This window comes from Protobothrops mucrosquamatus, unplaced genomic scaffold (assembly GCF_001527695.2).
Source record: "Protobothrops mucrosquamatus isolate PMUCROS unplaced genomic scaffold, P.Mucros_1.0 scaffold595, whole genome shotgun sequence".
Classification (NCBI taxonomy): Eukaryota; Metazoa; Chordata; class Lepidosauria; order Squamata; family Viperidae; genus Protobothrops; species Protobothrops mucrosquamatus.
Genome location: NW_015386894.1, coordinates 125,001 through 147,102, shown reverse-complemented (window position 1 = coordinate 147,102; position 22,102 = coordinate 125,001). Strand labels below are relative to the sequence as shown.

Genomic DNA, 22,102 nt, shown 5'->3' with positions numbered 1-22,102 from the left:
TGCCATGCTTTAAATTCCAAAGCAAATGCTTTTTTCCCTCCCTCAGAATGCATTGTAGGAGCAGCTATAAAACCCTGAAAAAGATCAGCTGTTTTAAAGATTTGCAGAGTTGCTTAATGAATGTGCTCATATATACAATAGTTTGTTTCTATCTTACAATCAGAAGTGCTACATGTTTTTTAAGAACAAAAAATAAATAAGTGAACAGTAAGGGTAATTCATACAATATATATATTTACTGCTTTAACATATTATCATTTACAAAATATGCTTAAAATATTCTAGTCTCATAACAGCAAACAGCAAATTCCCAACATTAACTATAGAATCAAAATTTCTTGAAATGTTACAACTTTACTATTATGGAAAAAGAATGTGTATTATGGTATACCATTTCTATTTTCTTCCTAGCCACCTTTTCAGCAGAAGGGAGAATACAATAATGGTTTTGGGCAACGTAAGAGATAAGAAGGTTTGTAAAAATATGAGGAATTAATATCTGGAAAATTGGAAAAGAATGAGGAATGAAAAAGCTGGAATATTAATTTTGTTGGAACCAATTAATGTAAGTTTCCCTGTTCCATTTTTATTCTTCACTGTATTTTTTCTGAAAGAACAACTTCTCTCAGATTAAGCAAATGTGGTGTGTGACCAGCAGAATCATTATGGATGGAATATTTTCTCTGTTTCAAATGTGGAATTCTAGATGGAACATTTTCCCTGCTTTAAATGTGAAACACCACATCCTGTGCTTGATGGAAATGTTCAGCCCCTTTAAAGGGGTAAAATGATGCATGTATTCAATTCATCCACAAATGTGTGATCAAAGGTGACCTCTCCCATCATAGAAATGAATCACACTAGCTACCATTTCCCTACCTTCCTTTCTAGCAATAAGCAACAAAGAGATATTTCCTTTTAGTTTGAAAGAAAAATTATTATAACTATACATATGTACAAGAGAAGTATATAATATTACCTCATGTTGAGCACATTTCCCCATACAGCTGTAAAAAAAGAAAACAGTAACATTAATTAATATTGCTTAACAATAATTGGCATCATTTTGTAATACATTTGTTTTAAGACGCTAATAACTTTGTCTGTGTAACATGTGTTTGTAATGCAATTTATTATTTCAGGAATGGAATGGTTTTCTGAAAAGCGATTTACTATTTATATTTTAATTCACTTTGACCCTGGAAGGGGAGAACAGATAAGGGCATATGTCTCTCAACTACGAATATTTACTTGAGAATCAAAGGCACAATTATGTATTGATAGGTTAGCATGCTGTTTTCAACACAGAAGTGTTATATAGCAAAATATTATAACAAGTAGCCCTTAATTTTGACTGCATGTGTCACTCTTGCCAGTCATTGTGCTAGTTTTCCAAATGTAATATTTGCTCTGAATGTGTACTGGATGCTATAGCTTACTTCAGGCCCCCAAATCAAGAAAGACATATAGTGATTCTTCCAAGCAGATTTCCTTATTGTTCTTACAGATAGAACCTTGCCAAACTGAAACATTTTACTATCTACATCAAGCATATACTCTGAGAATTACTAGAGAGAGACTGTCTTCATTCTCTTTCTCTCATACAAACTATCTGAATGGAGTAGCCTCTTATTTTTCTGGAATGCACTCCACATTGTGAATCCAGACTACATTTCATCACATCTCATGGCAAAGGAGGAAAGCTTTGATCTAGAACTTTCTAGCTAATGTTTCATCCCAACATATATGTTTATTGACAAGTTAAGGTCCACTGATTTATCTCCAGATAAATACATATGGCTGCTTTCATCAAGCCTCAATAAAATGGCAAATTAAATAGCTTTAGACCAGTGATGGCGAACCTTTTAGAGACGGAATGCCCAAACTGCAATCCGAAACCCATTTATTTATCACCGTGTGCCGTGTGGGCGTGGCCAACTGGGTGGGCATGGCTACGGTGGTTACGGTCAACTGGGTGGGCATGGCCACCTCAATGATGCTCGTGGAGAGGGATGCCTGAGGGGCCGGGCAGGGTTGGGGGAGATCTAGGAGGTCTATGGCGGGTGGGCCGGAGGCTCGTCCTGCGGGGTGAGGTGAGGCGAGGCAGGGTGGGTGTGCCAATTGCCATGGGACAAGGCAAGGTGAGACAGGAGAGCCAGCATGCTGTGGCTGCTGACGGACACCGTCGGCCCCCATGCGCTCGCTCGCCCATGCCGATGGGGCTGCACTGCAGAAGGAAAATAGTGGCTCTGATTCCCCCCTGCCGGCCCCCCCCCAGCCTCCTGCCCGGTGCCCCTTCTATGCAATCCTATGTGACCGCAGTGTGGATGAGAGACTTGGCCGGCCGGCGGTGGCTTTCCTCCTGGAGGCATCCTGGCCCTCCCGCCCCCCCTAGCCAGACCCCCTCGCCTTCCCCCAGCCGGGACCTGATGACCCTCCTGCCCCCACCCCAACCGACCCCCTGAGCAGCCAAGCCCGACCAAGACGGAGGGAAGGCGAAGCAGAGAACCGGTTGTTAAATGATTTGAAGCCCACCCTTCCAAAGGCCGCTCACTCACTCTCTTGCCAAAACTGCTCCTTTTATAGGTTTCCTCACCCCACCCAACTCTCGCAGCTGTTCCCAGACTCCGCAGGTATGGAGAGGGGGACGGGAGGAGCCTGTCCCTCCATGGCAATGGCACGTGTGCCCATAGGGATGGCTCTGCGTGCCGCCTGTGGCACACGTGCCATAGGTTCACCACCATGGCTTTAGACAATAGATGTGCATGACAATTAGTGGCCCTTTAGTATCTAGTAAATAATAAAATAGCCATTATTTCAAGGTGAGGTCCCCTACAACTTGAAGAAATTATGAATATGATTCTGGAAATGATGAGGGCTACAATTTAAAAGCATTACTGCTTTAGTTTAAAAAAGTAGAAAAGAGCCAAAAGCAGCTTTCAGAAGATTACAGTTTTTTTAAAAAATTAAAAGCATCCTAAATTACTTGGAAAGCTATAAACAGTTTAAAGCAGCCTTCTCCAATTCAATGGCCTGCAGATATAACAGGCTTCAACTTCTGTAATTTCCTGACTGATGTTGTAATGTATCACATCTACAATCCACAATACTATGAAGTGTGCCTTTAATACATTAAACATCTCCCTCTCACTTTTCCTCACGTAAATGTTTATGCAAAGACAATTCAATGCTCATATGCTGCTTTAGGATATCTATAAATATAACGCAAATTCACTGTTTTGAACTGTTTACCATATACATAAGACCCAGTTTAAATAGATTACTTACTATTCAGAACAATGCAACCAAATGAATAAAGATCCCCCAGGACCAAGCATATCTTCTGAAACAGGTACATTGTTGATAGTATTCTCTATTTAGAATTTCTGACAGCTAAGAAGTTCCTGCCACATAGATTTTTAATGCCACTGAGAAAACAAATTCAAAAGCATTCAGTATGCTTTTGAAACAGGACCCTGCATCACTTTATCCCACTTTATTCTTGGAGATCCATCAGCTATTTCTAGCAGATTTAAGGGAAGAAACTATCCATTCTTAGGAGAGGAGGGGAGAGGAGAGGAGAGGAGGAGGCAGGGGAAACACTTCTTTTTCAACCTGAAAAGAAAACATTTCAATTGGCAAAAATGATATAAGGTTTTACTCAAAATGTATAGCATGCTAATTTATTTGTCATACTTATAGCATGGTATAAGGAATACTGTATATGCATATGAAATTTTGCACTAGAGGTTGTTGCCATCTATAGAATAGAATAGAATAGAATAGAATAGAATAGAATAGAATAGAATAGAATATCTTTATTGTCATTGTGTAACTCACAATGAAATTCACAGTGCACACTACACGCGCAAAAACCACAAATAAGAACATACATTATATACACACATCCTTCACATTCTATTCACCATTGCGCTGCCCCTAATATTACACTTCAATGTGGCACTATACTGTGGTATTTAATATGGTTACAGCTCTGGGATAAAAAACTATTTTTCAGCCTATTTGTCTTTGTTTTTATAATCCAGAAGGTAATAGTTCAAAAAAGGAATGTCCGGGATGAGATGAGACTTTAAGAATATTTTGAGGTTTCCTAAGACAGCGGGAACTGTACAGTTCATCTGGGGTGGGGGGAGAGGGCAGCCAATAATCCTCTGGGCGATGGTAATGACCCTCTGGAGCGCTTTCCTATCTGCTACTGTGCAGCAAGCAAACCACACACAAATGCAATAGATTAGAATGCTCTCTATGGAGCAGCGGTAGAAGGTCACCAGCAGTTTTTCATTCAGTTGTTGTTTCCTGAGAAGTCTCAAGAAATATAATCTCTGCTGGGCTTTCTTAACCAACGCTATAACACCCAGAAAGCTAAAGCTGACCACCCGCTCCACACAGTCTCCTTTGATGATCAGGGGCTGAATGTCTAATCTATTCCTCCTGTAATCTACTATAAACTCCTTGATCTTAATTGTGTTGAGAAACAAATTATTGTCTCTGCACCACAAGAGCAACCACTCCACCACATCCTGGTAGGCAGACTCATCTCCCTTGGAGATAAGCCCCACCACTGTTGTATCATCCGCAAATTTAACAATAATATTGATAGAGAATAGAGAATCACAAAGTCTTTTGATTTATTAGTAATTACAGCTTGATTCTTTTAAATAATTTTTGATCTTGTTTGGAAATAAGCTTTGTCCAGGTGTTCAACTGGAACAAGAAGCTGACTCCTGATGGAACTGTAATGCCAATATCATTGTATCTCCATCTATACTTTGAGATCCTCACCCAAACCTAGTCAAACTATCAAGGTTTTTCAGCTATTCTCTTTTTTAAAAACAATATTTTATTAGTTTTCTAATTTTACAATTAAACATTTAAAAAGCAACATGGTGACTGGGTTAATCAGTAATTCAATAACATACATAAATAAATCTTTAGTACAAATCTCAAGTTACAACATCAGATATTTCCTCTCTTTTTCCCTTAATATCTACTATCTCCTATTAGGCTAGTATAGTTATTATTATTATCAACTAAGTAAAACCATCTTTATTACATTTATCAATAATTTTTAGCTTATACATATCTTAATTGTGTTTACATTCAATCCTTACATACAATCAATGTCCTGTTATTACCTTTTTCCCAAGCTTTAATTTCCCATCAATATTCAAATTAACATTTGGTATTTATAATTTCCGCTTTAGGTAACCAAAGTTTCCCTTATCTCAACTTCTTCCTTTTTCCATTTTCATAACAAAATCTAATATTCTAAATACACATCTTATCTATTTGCACATAATCTTGTTCTGTTTTCTAAAAGTTATCTATTTTCCACCATATTAAACCAAAGGTCTATTAGTCTTATTACACATCTTATCTATTCAATTATAATGTTACTTTATTTTCTAAAAATTATCTATTTCCCATCATATTCAACCCTCTAATCAGTAATATGAAATCCCCTCTAATAAATCAAAACCCTAGTTTCCTTTAGCCTTACTCTGTCTTTCTTCCTTTGCCAACTAACCTTCCATGTTAGTACTATTGAATCATGAAACAGTTCTTCCTCTATTATTATATGTATTATTTGGAATAAAAAAGACCAGTTGGTTGCAGGTTTTTTTTGGAAGAACTAGCCCATTTGTATTCATTAGATTGCCTCCCTATTACTCCAATTTCCCACAATTGTCCTGATCGGTTTATCTTCCATTCAATCTGTTCTTCTTCCTTTTCCTCAAATTTCTTCTGATTTATATAAAAAGTCTTTTCCATTTTCAATGTTGTCACTCCCTTTTCTGATTTTTCCATTGACTGGATCTGTTGGTCAATTGGGTCCTCTGTCTTAGTGTTTGGTTGTTCCACTTCTCCTGTTATTTTCTGCACTGTTAGTTCTTTGGTTGTAGTCAAGGTCTGGGTTTGTATATCTAAGCTGGCATCTTGTTCCTTTATGTTGGATCTTATCTTGTCACAAGCTGAAAGAATGGTTTTGTGTATTGATTTCAACATAGAAAGGATTTTTTCCTGATCTTCATCCATAATCTCTTGATAATGTGTTAAGTTAAAGACTTTAAAATCAAACGTTAAAAATAGTTTTTCATTTTTTATAACTGGGTATGGGACATCTATTTCATGTGTTATAGGTAGTCTTTATACTGGAGATTGTTTACCAAGTATTCCATCATCTCGTGTAGTAACAGATGCTTCTCATGTAAAGAAATAGGAAACCAATTCCCCACATGTAACTCTGAAAATCAGCAAAGGTTTACATTCATAGTTCAAAGAGGCCATATACAAAAGTTCCTTCTTTACAGCTGAGTTTTTCACAGGTGATATCTGTCAAGGTCAAGAGAATTTTTTCTAGAGTCTGGGCTTCAAGCCAAGTCTCTTTTAGGCAATAACAAGTTGTATACCATACTTCGCCACAAGATGTCACTGATTGCCATTTAAAGCTTTTTAAATCCAAAGTTTTAATGATAGTTTTTCAAGGTTTATTTCTTTTTTTTTTTTTTAGATAAACACAAGCGTCTCCAGTAAAAATAGGAAAATTTTTAGCCCCCAAGTTTCAAAAGCGTATGCATCCAATTAGGTTAGAATTGTTCTTAGAGTTGCTCTGTTTCCCCTGGGTAATTAGTCGCCACTATTCTTAGAGGATGGGGTAGAAATTCCCTTCCCTCTCTCCTCACAGGGGAAAAAGTACTTTGGGCAGCTTTTACAGGAAAAGATATTTAAAGTCTTAAAGAGAAGATAAGATCTCACCCAATTTCATCTGCATTGCTTTAAATAGCAATTTTGAGTTCGCCTGTCAGCAGCTTAGTGACGAGCCATATTGCTATGGCCGGTCTTTCCCCAGCCGGTTTGGAGAGCTGCCCCGGATCAAGCGGAAGAGCTGCCAACCTCTCGTGATCAAGTGGGGGTCCCCTTCTTGCTTGTCGCTCCTACAGGGGACTTTTGACCCTTTCCAGGGTCCCCCAGCGGGTTGAATTCAGGCGTGGAAGACGGAGCTCCGCAGGTGCCGCGGTGGCAAACCGGAAGTCAAGGTTTTCCAGCTATTCTCTTGAATATATAGAATTCTCTACATGATCCAGGAAAGAAATAAAATAATCCAGAAAACTTGAGCTAATGGAATAAAAGAAGGGAAGAGGAATGGAAATATATAGAATATACTGAATTTACTTTTTATTCTTGCTTCAAAAGGAGCAACAAGTGGCTGGATTCTAAGGAATGCAATATTTCTTCATTTTTTTTCTTGGTTAAAAAAAAGCAGGCAGATAGATAAAAAGTTAAACCTGAAAATCGAATAACCTACTGACTCAAGAATAAAACAAAAAGTATTCACATTTGTTTTTCCCTGTATCTAACAAACAGAAAATCTTAATTTCCCAACAAATCTGATAAAAAGAGATAGGGCAATGAATTTTCAGAATATGCATTTTGCCTAATGTGATGTTGATTAAGATCTCAGTTTCTGGATCTAAATTGTCACAGTCAGCAATTCCTTTTAATGCTCATTCTTCTTTTATACAAACTCCTGAAAAACTCTGCCTGCATTGATAATGGCTTTTACATGTTTGTTCATTTCTTGATTTGGTATGACCATTTCTAAACTTAATTTCTTTTACATCTTATCAATTTATGTATAATTTTAAAAATAAACAATAGGGAACATTTTCTAATTCTTTTAATTTTCAAGTTTGGGGGGGGGGGAGAAAAAATAAAGATAAAAGGATTGAGAATAAAATATTGTCCTGTTTTTTTTCTTCCAAATTTCAGAACTCTGATCAAGACCAGAATCTATAGTGCATATTTCTACTCCTATTTAAGTAAACATAGATTCATAGAAGATCATTTTTTTAAAAAAAAATTCAGCCCAGAGGACTGCAAGTTACAGTGATGGGCTAAATCTGAAATAATGGATTCCTGCTTTGGTCTGTCATTTTCGTGATTCTATGCTTCTGATAATGAAAACAATTTCCCAGCATAATTCAAGAAATCAACTTGTTAATCTTTGACCCGTTCATGTAAGCATCTCTTAGATGCACACTAATAGAGAATGATCTTACTCCGGATAAGAAGCTGTATATGAAAGTTTAAAAAAAATACAAAGATTAAGAATAGCTGATTAAACTCACACAATTTATTTTAAGACCACATTATGTTGTCATTTACTTGTTTGGGAAGAAAAGAAGGTCAATAAGCAGAGAATGTATCACAAGAAGTAACAGACAAGGTATAAAAATATCCAAAATATGTTAATTGATTTAATGGGATCTGGAGAGAATGTTGCATATAGTGTTTTAAATAGAGTGTTCTATTTTAAACAAATTTGTTCTGCTCCCAGCATATCTGTTTTGGCAAAAGGTTTATGCATTGTTTGATAGAATACATGGGTACAAAGTTTAAAAAAATGCAGTGGTAATGTTACTTTGATCAAGCTGATATTTAGTACAAATCCTTCAAGGTTCCATAAACAAAAGGCAATTTTATTATTACAGCCAAAATACTTCAAAACCACCCACTCACTTTTAACAGGCTATCTAGAAGTCTACTTATAAGCCCATTAGCTACATTTTATCATTAACTACAGTGGACAATAAGGCAATTGTTCGTAGTCTGCTTACTGTATCAAAATTAATCTGATATCTTACTATCCACCTGATGGTGTAAAACACAGTGCACCTAACCTTAGGATAGGCCAGATCAAAAACAGTACAAGTTCTATGAAAGCCAAGGTCAATTTTGTGGAGGGGTGCCATAAAAGTAATTTTAAAAAATCTTTAGATGATCTTGAAGACGACTTAGTTTTCAGGAAGCTGCATTACGTTTCATGGATAAAGTAAACAGGCAGGCATACCACTAAAACCATCTCAGATACTGGCATCAATAGATGGACATATTTAATTATACCTTAATGATGTCACTAGGTTTTCCCTTAATTCTCTGGAAGGATTTCAGTTGTACATCAATTCAGAAATGGAGTCAAACTAACCATGTGATAGTATAGTCCACACAAATCAGAACCAAATGTTAGGGAATCCGTTTCAACAGTTTGGTGCTGAAGAAGACTCCTAAGCATACCACAGATATCCAAACACAAACAAACAAACAAAAAGATTCTTGAACAAATCAACCCAGAATTCTCATTTGAGATACAAATTACCAGACTCAAATTTTCTTACTTTGGACACCCTGCACAGAAACCTAGTTCTCTGGAGAAATTAATAATGCTAGGAAAGATGAAAAGAAACAGAAGAGGATGACTAGCAGCAAGGTGGATAGATTCAGTTGCAGTCATGATCAGTGCATCATTGGAAGTCCTAAAAGACCAGATTAAGGGCAGGTATTCATGCAGAAAATCTAAGATGATTGCTAAGAACTGATTTCTGCAGAGGACTGAACAAGATGATCTCCAAGTCCTGTTTTCATTTCCAATCTTATAATTTAATATTGACAAGCACATTTTTTTATTTATCAAATTTACATGCCATCTCACTATCCAAAGTAGTTCTGGGTAACTTACAATAGCATAAAAGCTCACTTTAAGAAGCATGTAAATTCTTTAAAAAGCTACAGCATTTCATTTTAAAAAGCTACATGAATTTCATGATCAAGACTGACTTTTCTCACTAATACACATCTAGCCCCACAAGGTCTTAAGCTCCAATTTTCCTTATTGTTTGTCATTAAAAGCTACATACTGGTACCACTGCTGGAATGATTTTCTCCTAGCAGTTTTTAAAATATATACAATATTTAAAATGAAAGGTGGTTTATTCAGCTCTAACATACTTGCTTATTAAAAACTACATCTAAGGTACTCTACACATTATGCTGAGATTGTGGTGTTATTTTATTCAAAACATGAAACAGCAAGAGACTCTTTTACTAATAGCAACTTCACGGAAATAAACATCGAAACTATGAAACACTTAAAACATTTTATAAGAAAGCAATAGCAGGCATTGTAATCACATCCATCTGGTGGAAGCAAAATCAATATTCTTAAGCTCTCAAAAGCTATTACCCTTATACAGAAATCAGTAATTGCTAGAAGAATAATTTTCCAAAAGGAGGTCATATTATAAAAACAAACTAAAAAAAAGTTTGAGAATGTTATCCTAGTAAGCTGATTCAAAATGATTCAAAATTCTGCAGAAACACAACAATAAAAAACAGAAAATCCCATACAATATGATTGCATGGGAAGATAATCTAAGGACCCAAGTAACCTTAATCCAGAGAAAGAGAGAGAACTTTAAGGACATATACAACTGATTTATACTGTTCTGTCATAGCTGGAGAAGGGAAGTAACTATACATTCAGCTTCTACACGTCAGCCTGTCTATATACTGAACAGAAGCTTAGCTTTCTATGTCTTTGCTCTAATCTTTGGTTCCTTCAGTGATGCAGCTTACATGGATCAATAGGGCATTCATTTTCCCTATACTCATTAGCAACAGGCAACTGTTACAGCAGGGGTCTTCAAACTTGGCCCTTTTATGACTTGTGGACTTCAACTCCCAGAATTCATGCCTGGCTGAGGAATTCTGGGAGTTGAAGTCCAGAAGTCATAAAAGGGCCAAGTTTGAAGACCCCTGTGTTACAGCCTCTTCAGTCAAATGAATGCAGTTTACATTTAAATTGGGGATCCACAGGTGGTGACTTGTGGTGATACATATATAAATTATATGGTTTTTGACTGGTCAAGAATTAGTATGGTGCAGAAGGAAAGTGGCACATGCTGTGAAGGCTCTTTTCTTCCAAAGGACGGGACACACCATAGAGTAGCAAATGCTTTATTGCAGCACACAACTTCCCCAGCAATAAGCAATTGTTTTGGGTGAACTCCACCCTAGTAGGTTTTGCAAGGTGATGTTGCACATAACTACGTCTTTAATCCTCAATCCTACATTCTATAGCCTTTTTCCAAAGGTTCTTGCACTAATTGGGGTTGTGGTGCTGTTTCAGTGCAGTTGCTCCTTTTCTGGTTGCTACCAAGCTCCTGGCAAAGCTCCAACCAGGACTCCCACTGGAATATGAAACTCACCATAGTTTGTGGTCCTGGAAATGGACTTGCCTACTTGAAATAGTTGCCAATCTCCAAATGTCGCCTTTGCTTTCCTGTCTCTACTCTGAACAAAATGTTATTTGTAGTCTCCTTTCCTCCTACATCCCTACCTACAGTACTCTATCTTAGCATCTGTTTTTGTAAACTAAGGGGCTAAGTGGGGTGAGGTCGGCAAGTCTTTGAAAACATCAGGGTGTGTCTCAATTATCACAGGCAGCTGCAACACTTTCTTGGATCCTTGTGAGTGAAGTGAGTGTATGAAGGCATGGGAGAAATGGGGCTGGGAAGTATTTCTGCCTGGCTGCAGCTTCTTTTCCCAAGCACAGACAGCAATCGCAACATCACTCTCTCACACATGAACACCTTGTAACTAGCAGTCAACAACAACAAGGCTGATCTTATATTGGGTTCTGAAATGGTGGTGGGAGGAACACATGTACATTTATTTTGTGAAGTACTGCAATCCAACACTCCCAAGAAACTTACTACTCTGCTGAGCTCCAATAAACATAGGGATTCAACACTGTCTTTTCTTGACCAAGTGTCTGACATTTTAAGAACACCAAGATAGAATGGGGATAACCATTCTTTAAACTTTACTTACAAGAAGAAATAAATATCCAGTTATATTTACTGCAGAATAATTTTCAGTTTTAGTCAATAGCAACACAACCTTAAAATAGTAACAATTAATAGTCATAAAAAGATGCACATATTCATGGATGTATTTTTCAGCACTTATCATTCCCCCTATGAAAAACATAATGGAGAGCTGACAAATACTGTATACTATGCTCAGAATCTTAGGGTTCACCCTTGAGCTTTTTTTTTCTTCCTAGCATTTTCCTGCAAGTGCAGGTCCACTTTTTTCCAGATCAACCAAGTATTTTCCCATTAGTTTGCAACAAGAAATGATGGATTGGCCTGTTGCCTGAGCCTGTTGTGCCGAAGCTGAGAAAGAATGACTGGCTCAAAGTGACAGGTGGCTTTCATGCTCCTGGTTTCTAGCCTGATGCCTTAACCACTAGACTAGACCAAACTGGCATTCTATTCACCTTCTTGATACAGTACAATGCCTAGAATATGAAATCTCAGACAAATTACATTTGGCAGGAACTGTATTTTTTAATTATTCCACAGCTATATCTTAGTGATAATTTCTTCTATCCATGTTCATGAAACGCAAAATATATTTTGTATTGGGGTCAAAACAAAGTATCTCATGTAGAATATTCTGTAAAAACCATTTTGAAATGTCTGCATTTCAGGGTAACATCTCAAAGTTGTTTAAGCATTTCATGTTTCACGAAATAAAACCAAGTGTTCCAAGCATTTCAACAGTATAAAACAATGGGAACACAGAAAAAGGCTTTTGTTTTATAATTCTTCATCCCTGGAATAGAAACAGAGAGGATAGAAGTTCATGCTGAGTGCTACTACCAGCAAGCCAGTTTGCAGAAGGATTGGCAGAGGAAACAAAATAAAGAAATAATCCCATATGGCTTCACTGACCTCCTATTCTGCCTTTCTTAAGTTCATTTTTTTTTTAAAAAAATCTATCTTTCCTTGCCTGAGGAAAACTAAAGAAAGAAACATAAAAAGAGAAATTGCTAGGTGGCTCTTTGCATTTGCTTTTTAAAGGACATAGAGATCTTAATCTGTCACATACCCATTTCAAATCAATTACCTCCTCCAGGACAGGAAGACATCCTGGCACAAAATGGATTCCACTCAGTTCGCAAATATGGTTTGTTTACATAATGTTTTAAAAGTAAACTTCTTGCATGCCAAAACCTAACCTTGCAAACAATCAGGAACATGGATTGCCTCTGTCTACCCCAATACTTGCAGGTTTATCTTCATACTTCCCTCTCCCAGCTCCCAACTTTCTCTTTCTTGTCAGTCTGGCAATGGCTGGGCAGGGCAGGGCAGGGCAGGGCAGAGTAGAATAGAATATAGCTTAGATCTAACAGATCGAGAACATTAGTGAAGAAAAAGAAAGATGAACCAATGCCCAGGATAGAAGCTTTATTGTGGAAAACTAAAAATCTCTCCTTGCCTTGCACATCCTAAATACAAGTTATATTTACATCCTCAATAGCACACAGAAATCATAAGTCATGCATTGTTCAACCTTGTTCAGCAAAACAAATTTCTTATGCCTGAAATGCTAATGGAATGATACATGACAGCACACAGGTCAAATCAACAAGTGAAAACATCCTTTTGCAGCACACAGGAATGTGAAGAGTGTGCACACACCTCAAACTCTGCAGGCCAACTAGCAGAAACCTTTTGTATTTTCAATTGCATTCTGTAGTCTCCACAAACAAAAGGACAAAATTCAGTGCAACAATGAATATCAAAATGCCCAGGAAGCCAGTTAATCTTTTTGTTTTTTCAAATCCCCTTGAGCACAATTCCATTATCCAAGCAACAAACCACCAAATCCATCAGCATAACAAACTTTTCGGGGAAATACTACCTTGCTGGTTTGTTAAGATAGTCATGCATGTGTATGCACACAGCACATTGTTTTTTGTCCTGATGATTGTAATGCTTTCAGAGTGCTTTCAGGATGAAGACTTAGAGAAAATTTAAAGACACTGAACTATATTGCAACAACAATAGAGCCAGAGTATATGTAGACCATTCAAACCAATATTGTACTTCTGAATACAGAATACCAGAGTTGAAAGGGATCTTGGCTATACTATTTAGAACAAATGGCTGTCCAATCCCTTCTTAAAAATTTCCAGTGATGGAGCATCCACAACTCTGGTTAATTGTTCTCACTGTGTCAGGAAATTTCTCCTTAGTTCTAAGTTGGATCTCTTCTTGGCAAACTTCCATCCATTACTTCTTGTCCTGCCCTCAGGTGCTTTGGAGAATATGTTGAGCCCCTCTTCTCTATAACAGCCCCTCCCATTATTGGAAGACTGTTATCATGAAACCTCTAATTATCCTAGATATACCCAGTTCCTGCAACCATTCATCATATATTTTAGCCTGCAGCCCCCTAATCATCATTGATGCTCTTCTCTGTATCCTTTTTAGCATCTCAACATCTTTTCTTTATTGTATTGTGGTGACCAAAACTAAATGCAGTATTCCAAATATGGTCTTACCAAAGCAGTATAAAGCGATACTAACACTTTACATGACCTTGATACCTTCCCTTCTAGCTCTATTCTGATTGCACTGGCTTTTTTGGCAGCTGCAGCACACTGCTGGCTCATACTTAAGTGATTGTCCATTAGGATGCCTGGATTTCTCTCACTGTTACTGCTTTTGAGCCAGGTACCATTTATTCTATACTTATGCATTTGGGTTTTCTTGCTTGTGTAAAACCTTACTTTTCTCACTACTAAACTGCATTTTGTTGCACAGGGTCCATTGTTTAAAACTGTCAAAATCCTTCTGGATCTTGAATTTATCTTTTAAAGTGTTGGCTATTCCCCCCAGCTTTGTGCTGTCTGCAAATTTGATGAGTTCCCTTTCCCATTCTATCTGCTTTCCATGTGTACATGATGCCCCATTTTTTCTATAGGACTTTTTAATGTTTATATTCACACACACACACACCTCTGGATCAATGGGGGCAAAAGAAATAGTCAAACTGAGAATAGCACTTTCACTGTGCCACATACTCCTCCCTTAAAATGCCACTGCAAAAATCACCTTCATGTCCTCTCCACATGGCCTAAGCCAGGGGTAGGCAACCTTGGCTCTTTTATGACTCGTGGACTTCAGCTCCCAGAATTCCTGAGCCATGCTGAGGGGAAAGGGAGAGGTTTCCAAGTTGAGCCATGCTGGCTCAGGAATTCTGGGAGTTGAAGTCCACGAGTCATAAAAGAGCCAAGGTTGCCTACCCCTGGCCTAAGCCAATGCAACAGGGGAATGATTGATTCTACTGTGTTAGGCCAGAAATTAAAACTCAAAAGATAACATTATAGTGCAACTATTTCTAAAGCAACATGGAACGCTTGAAACAATTCCACTTGAAACAGCAACATTTTCTTTCACTATCCAAGCAAAAGTCACAAAAGTGGGCTTTGTTTGGGGCATGAACTACTCAAAAATTTGCTTAAAGCTCAGAACATTTTGACTTAGAGTTGATCCACAATTCTGATTTTTCTTTATCAACATTCAAGCTATTATGTTCAAGAGAAGTGAAGAATTATTATGAATTATCAAGCAAACTCAATTTTTTTCTGCAAATTCTTTATTAAGCATGGTATTGTAACAGGCTTCTATTTACTTTTTTAATCTGATCAATTTCTAAGATGCCTCACTTCAATAAAAACAGAGGAAAAAATTCAAAGACTACTGTCCTAGCAGCAGAACAGAATAATATAAACTATACCTTATACAATAATTAGACAGGCCATACACATTCTAACTTAGAGCCTGCAGAAGAAGTGCCTTCCTAAAATCAGCAGGGTTAAGGCCGAACAGACTTCCTGGCCATTAACCAAGGTCATTTTAAATATATATATATATATATAGCGCCAGTAACAATTAACGGTGAAAGACAGAAGCACAATGCCCATTTTGAAACTTTCATACAGCATTCTGAAAATAAATATTCTCATCTGTAACTTCATAAATTGATAAATGAATTTGCACTTTGCCCCCTCTGAATAAAACTAATGCTTTCATTGGCTTTCAGAATGCCACCTACTTAAAATAATTACATTTTATTTATATATCAAATAGAATAATGGCATAACTTCCAATTATATAACAGAAGTAAAAAATACTGAACTTTACTAACACGTACACTTCTACAGATAGTCCAAAGATTATAGATATCCTGCTACATACCAGATGGGCCGAGATGGTAGACCCAACTATTGGTGCCATTTAGTAGAGAAATGATGTCCATTTCAATTGTATTATAAACTCTAGCACATGAACTATGCCGGTCTTGTAATCAAAATAAATTACCAAAAAGTTAATTTACTGCAATTTTATGGAGAAAATTCAACATTTTTAAGACACATATGGCTTTAAAATTCATATCATTTTTGTTTAAAAATATTGCTAAAGCGTAGTGGTTAAGATGCTGGTTTAGAAACCAGGAGATTGTGAGTTTTTATCCCACCTTAGGCCTGAAAGCCAGCTGGGTGACCTTGGGCCAATCCCTCTCTGTCAGCTCACCTCACCGGGTTGTTGTTGTGGTAATTAGGTATGCCCGCCACCTTGAATTACTTATAAAATTATAAGAGCAGAATAAAAATCTAATAAATAAATAAATAAATACAGTTAGTTTTATACAAAAAGGAGGCAAGTGGAAAACAAACTGCAAGCTTAAATAATATAAAAAAGTACAACTGGTATGTCTAAAGGATTTTTTTTTTTTAAAAAAAAGTCCCTTCTCCAAGTTTTTTGAAAACCTCTGGAGATTATGTCACACTTTTTGACAACTCTGCAATAATATGTTATTTCAAAGACAAACTACCTATGTGGATAATTTGGGAGAGATCCATTTGCATCACAAATACATGGCTAATGGAGACCTTAATATCCTACAAAAGGCAACACAAATATTTAGCAAACGTCACTAGTTTCCTCAAACATGCAAAACTGAACCATCATAGGTGCTGTACATAACTAAATGCCTTATCCATTGTTACAAAATTTCTAAAATTAATGGAAAGCAGAATCAATTATAATGCTGGAAAACTCATTTATTGTTTTCATTCATTGTCTGTTATACATAGCTAGTTTGGTTCAGTGATTAAAGCATCAGACTAGAAACTAGGAAACTGAGAATTTTAGGCCCATAGACACAAAGGCAGCTGATGACCTTGGGCCAGTTACCTTCTCTCAGCCCTGGGAAGGAAGCAATGGCAAACCACTTCCAAAAAACTTTGCCAAGAAAACTGCAGAAAGCTGTCCAGATGGCCTCTGAGAATTGGGCACAATTGAATGGGGGGAAAAACAGCTTATATCAAAAGCACGTGATCAACAGTGGATAATGGTACAATAATAAATCAAACAGGTTGGACACCAATATCTTAAGCCTGACTACCAGAGATAACACACAATAAAATCACAAAAAAGCAAAAAGCTTTCTTTAAAGCAAACTTTCTTTAACTGAAACTCTCCAAACTAGATTATAATTCTTGGTCAGCAGAACCAGTAAGTCTTGTAGCAACTACACAAATGGAGAATATCAGATAGGAAAGGCTATTCTAAGCTTCTTTCTGATAATACAGAATGTTCCACTGATACATCTCATATAAAACAAATGTCCTGCATACAAACAAGTCTATCAATTTTGTTTTCTATCAAGTAGCACATTATAATAACATTCAAATATTTGTCATGTTGATTCAACTGAAATTATCCAATCTGTTCTTAAACTTTCAGACTGTAAACGAAGGTTTAGAAAAAGATACATGAACCCTCAACTAGGCAGTTAAGTATTGTGATGGCCCAATACTTCCCAACCCAAGTAAGATGTTCTTGGCAATTCAGGGTGAAATGCTGGCCTTCCATCAGCTGTTGCACTTCCTTAGGATACTTATTACACCTCAGAAACTTGTCTTTGTAAATATGAGATAAGAATACATATGCACTCCTTTCATAAGACACAACACAGGAATTATAAGTATTTAATTCCAAAAATATCTAGACAGGACCAGGCTGAAGATTGGTATAGACCTGAGTAAGTTGTGATTTAGGTGATAATACAGTGAAGAGCTATGGGTGTTTGCAGCAACTCGTGGCATCTTCAAAATGATGAAACATCTATCTTAATATGACACTGCAAGTTCTCTCATGTTTGTGTGAAAAGTCACAATGCAAGTATAACATGACTAGTTTGCATGCTCTGACATTGCATCTCTGGAATGCACATGGGCATAGCACAGTGACAGTGAACCTACAACACCCATGTTAAAGGTGACACATCATGATGTTTTGGGTGTCACACCAGCATTCACCAACACCTGACAACTATTCTTAAAAGCATAACCTATTTCCATGTGATTTTCAGAGGTTGCAGAGACTGTGTGAGAATGGGTGTGCTCTCAGGTAGCCTCTAGATCCTCCAGAAGTCACACAAGAGAACTGTGCTCTTGCATGGCATCTGGAGTGTCTGAAAATCATGTGAGAATGGGTCATGCTCTCATGTGGTTTGGGGCAGCTTCAGAGACTGTGGAAAAGTATTTCCCAAAACCAAGTCAAGAACGAAGGCCTTGTGCAACCTGTAGCAGCTTCAGGTGGGCCACAGGGGCCTGTCCAAAGAAAAAGAACATTGCCCAAAAGATACTAGCATGTGGTGCTGCAAGGTGGCCTCTTTGATGGCAGAAGTGGCGCTAGGTTCTGAAGTTGAGGCAGTGCTGCCATTGAGTGCCCCTATGACCCCCTGTTTAGGATGGCCTGGATGCAGGGGAGAATTGTTTCTCTTTGGTTTGAGGATGGAGCAAACATGCCAGCAAAGTCAAGTTAGACATGTTCCAAATTTCTGAAAGGCCAAGCTCAAAACGTTTCTGTCACTGGCACAGGTGCTTTGGATGCATAGTTCAAATCTTGAGGATGTTATCTTGAAACCCTGGACAGCTACTAAGAGCTCCAGAGCGTTACTCAACTACTCTACTGGTGGCCAGCAAGTCAGATATCATAGCCTGTTAATTAACCCTTGATATCCTCTCTAGATATCTTGGACTAAAAGCTTTGTAATCTCCAGTTGGAATTGGAGTCCAAAACATCAAGAGGAACTAAAGTCAGCAAACAGGATTCCCATTTATATTTGCTGTGTTGTGTCTTCCAAGACCAGCGTGCTCCTTTTTTATCAGCTGAGGATGTGAAAAAGTTAGCTCCTTAACTGTCACCAATTTTTATCTAAATTAGAGAAAATATATTCAAAATCACAATCATAACGCATTTCAAAGCAAAGAGATGCTTGCGGTCAGCTGTATAATCAGGGCCTAAACCAGTGACAGTGGGTGAAAGAAAATTTTGTTTTTGGACTTCTGTAAAGTTTCAAAGGAAGCACCTGGAGCAGAACCCATGATGAAGAGAGAACTCCAGGATCCTTTCCCCTTTAAAAATAAGGCACCCCCCCCCCCAAGGTAGGAGCCTGGCAATCTCAAGTAACCCCTCAAACCTATGGCAACCCCGGAATTGTTACAGCACGTCTCCCAGCCGTCTCCCTTGTGTTGTTATGCTTTCCCCGCGCTGCATGCAATACCTTCGATGCTGCCTTCGGCTGGGCAAAGGAAAGCAGCCCGCACTGCCTTCCCGGGGGCAGAAAAAGCGTGCCAATTTCCCGGCCTGCCCGAGGGAGCCGGATGAATGAAGTGCCCCTCTCCCGCTGCTCCACTTACAGACGACATAGGCGACCAGAGCGAGCCCCATAAACAGCTTCATCCTCCGTCTCCTATTGATGGCAGACAGCACGCGCTGCAGCGACCCTTTACTCAGCATCCCCAGCCAGGTGGGGAAGACTCAGCCACGAGCAGCAGCGCTCAGCACTGCAAGGCATCAGCTTCACCCTCGGGATCCCTGAGCCGCCGCCGCCGCCGCCGCCGCCGCCTTGCCCGGCACAGACCTCCTCAGCCCGCCGCGCCACCAGCGGCAGCAGGAACAGTAGCCAGTCCAGTTCCTGGCAGCGACACCACGCATGCGCATATGGGTCCTCTACTTTTCTCCCCGCCCTCCCTCCGCTTCAGCCCCTGCTTCGGCAAAGCAACGGGACCCGGGCAGCGGAAGGAAAGAACCCGATGTTGAGGTGGCGGAATATGAAGTCACTTTTCCTACTGCGCTTGCGCAAAGGATTTCACCCCGCCGCCTCCCCCCATCGCAGAAACGTTTCAGGCGCCTCGCGATTGTTGATGTCGGTGTGTGAAGAATCAAATGCCCGCTTTCTTTCTTCAGATTTTACTTAGAATGGAGCAGAAACAACTGTCAGAACACACATTTTCTTCCCGTTGATTAAATCATTAGAGATACGGCTGTGCAGTTTTTGACATTCTCATAGCACCAAGTATATGTATGTGTACACGTATAAGCACACATTTGTTTGGTTACGTGAGAGCCAAGTTGGTGGTGTGCCACCAAATTTGGCACCAAGTTAGAAACTATTCCTGCTTTAGGTACAAAGCCAACTGGGTTACCTTGGGCCAGTCACTTCCTCTCAGCCCTAGGAAGGAGATAGTGACAAACCAGTTCAGAAATCTTACCCAAAAATTCCTGGGACTTGTGCAGGCAGTTGTTAGGAGCTACCCCCCCCCCCCACCTCTCTCTCCCACACACACAGACACACATGTATATGTGTGACATTTTTGAACTTTGGTGTTGGAGAAGATTTCTGAGAATACAATACCATGGACAGCCAATAAAACAGATCAATAGATAATTGAGCAGATTAACTCAGAGTTGACACTCAAAGAACATGGATAGCACAGATCTTCATGAATATTTCATGGCATTGATTTAAAACTACTATCAAAACTATCTGTGACTTCAGTCTTCAAGGACCATAGTGATTTGTATGGGGCATTTCCCCCAGAACAACTTTCAAGAGGCAGTTTGCACTGAAAATTATGGGCTGCGCTGAAAATACTTTCAGTCTGATGATTCCCTATGCCCCAGGATACAAAGGCAAGAATTTTCAGTGATCTTCATGATTTTATTCATAATCCAACTGCTTTGGTGTATGTAAAATGTCACAGTTTTTATGCCAATATTATAATTTTGTTGGCTTTATCTTGATTGTTGTTATGACTGTTCTTTGATGAATTTGACAATGTTGATATCTTTTGAATTATTGCATTGTACTATGTGTATTGTTTGTTTTGCTTTATGTCACTTGGAGTCAGATGCCTAAAGTGACATAAAAAAGAAAGAGAACAAAAAGAAATACAATTTATTATTTGAATAACTGGCCAAGCATCTTGCCTGATATGTATATTTATTTTGGATGTTTTTATTGTTTTTATTATTTAAATGTTTTATTGTTTTAATTTAATATTTAAACAGTCAGTGTCATTGATTGAGAAAGGTGGCTAAAGAAAATAAATAAATAAATCCATTACCGTACATTGAATCTGTAAGAAAACATGGATGATAAAAAATGTTATAGTTAAGGATCTTAATACAATGTTGAACTATTACTAACACATGGAATTATTGTTAGTTTCTATATTTTAATTTTTTATTATGTTGTTTTATATTATAACCTAGTGAGAGTCTGTTTATGATTTAATTAGCATATAAATTGATAAATAAAATTATCATCACATGCATTTGTACTTTCCCATTCAGGAAGCAGAGACACCTGCTTATTACAGCCTTTTCCCCATTCATTGCCTTTTAATCACTAATCCTAGGAAGCTCATCAGGAGGAAGTTGTGTTGGATACATTTGTAAAAATAATAAGGGTGGGATGCAAATAAATACAAATAAATAAGTAAAAATAATCAGGAAACTTTGATTTGTTTGCTTATACTGTTTTGTTTAACCTTATATATTCTTTTTGACTACTTCACCTTAACCAAAAACAACAGAGAACTTATTCTACATAACCATTCTTCTCATTATTAAGCTATCTACTTTTTACGTTCATGAAATTTTGGAGAATGTGAAACATTGGCATAGGAATACTTTATCTAACAATGACTAGAATAGAATAGAATAGAATAGAATAGAATAGAATAGAATAGAATAGAATGGGATCTTGGAGGTCTTCTAGTCCAGCCCCCTGCCCAAACAGGAGAATCTATACCATCTCAGACAAGTGACTGTCCAGTCTCTTCTTAAAAACTCGTGATGGAGCGCCCACGATTTCTGAAGGCAAGCTGTTCCACTGGTTAATTGGCCTCACTGTTAGGAAATTTCTCCTTAATTCCAGGTTGCTTCTCTCTTTGATCAGTTTCCAACCATTGTTTCTTGTCCAGCCCTCTGGTGCTTTGGAGAATAATTTGAATCCCTCTTCTTTGTGGCAGCCCCTCAGATACTGGAATACTTCTATCATGTCACCCCTATTTCTTCTTTTCTTTAGA

The 22,102-nt window shown here is 38.0% G+C and overlaps 1 protein-coding gene across 1 annotated transcript in view; it reads right to left on the bottom strand.

Moving 5' to 3' along the window:
* The window catches only part of UXS1 (UDP-glucuronate decarboxylase 1), a 44,031-nt gene extending 24,432 nt beyond the window's left edge, over window positions 1–19,599 (bottom strand). Inside the window, exons 1-2 of the mRNA XM_015817491.1 lie at window positions 19,427–19,599; window positions 980–1,007 (exon numbers count right to left, since the gene is read on the bottom strand). Of these exons, the coding sequence (XP_015672977.1) occupies window positions 980–1,007; window positions 19,427–19,526 (128 nt within the window). The 5' untranslated portion in view covers window positions 19,527–19,599. The remainder of the gene's footprint in view (window positions 1–979; window positions 1,008–19,426) is intronic.
* Window positions 19,600–22,102: the final 2,503 nt, after the last annotated feature.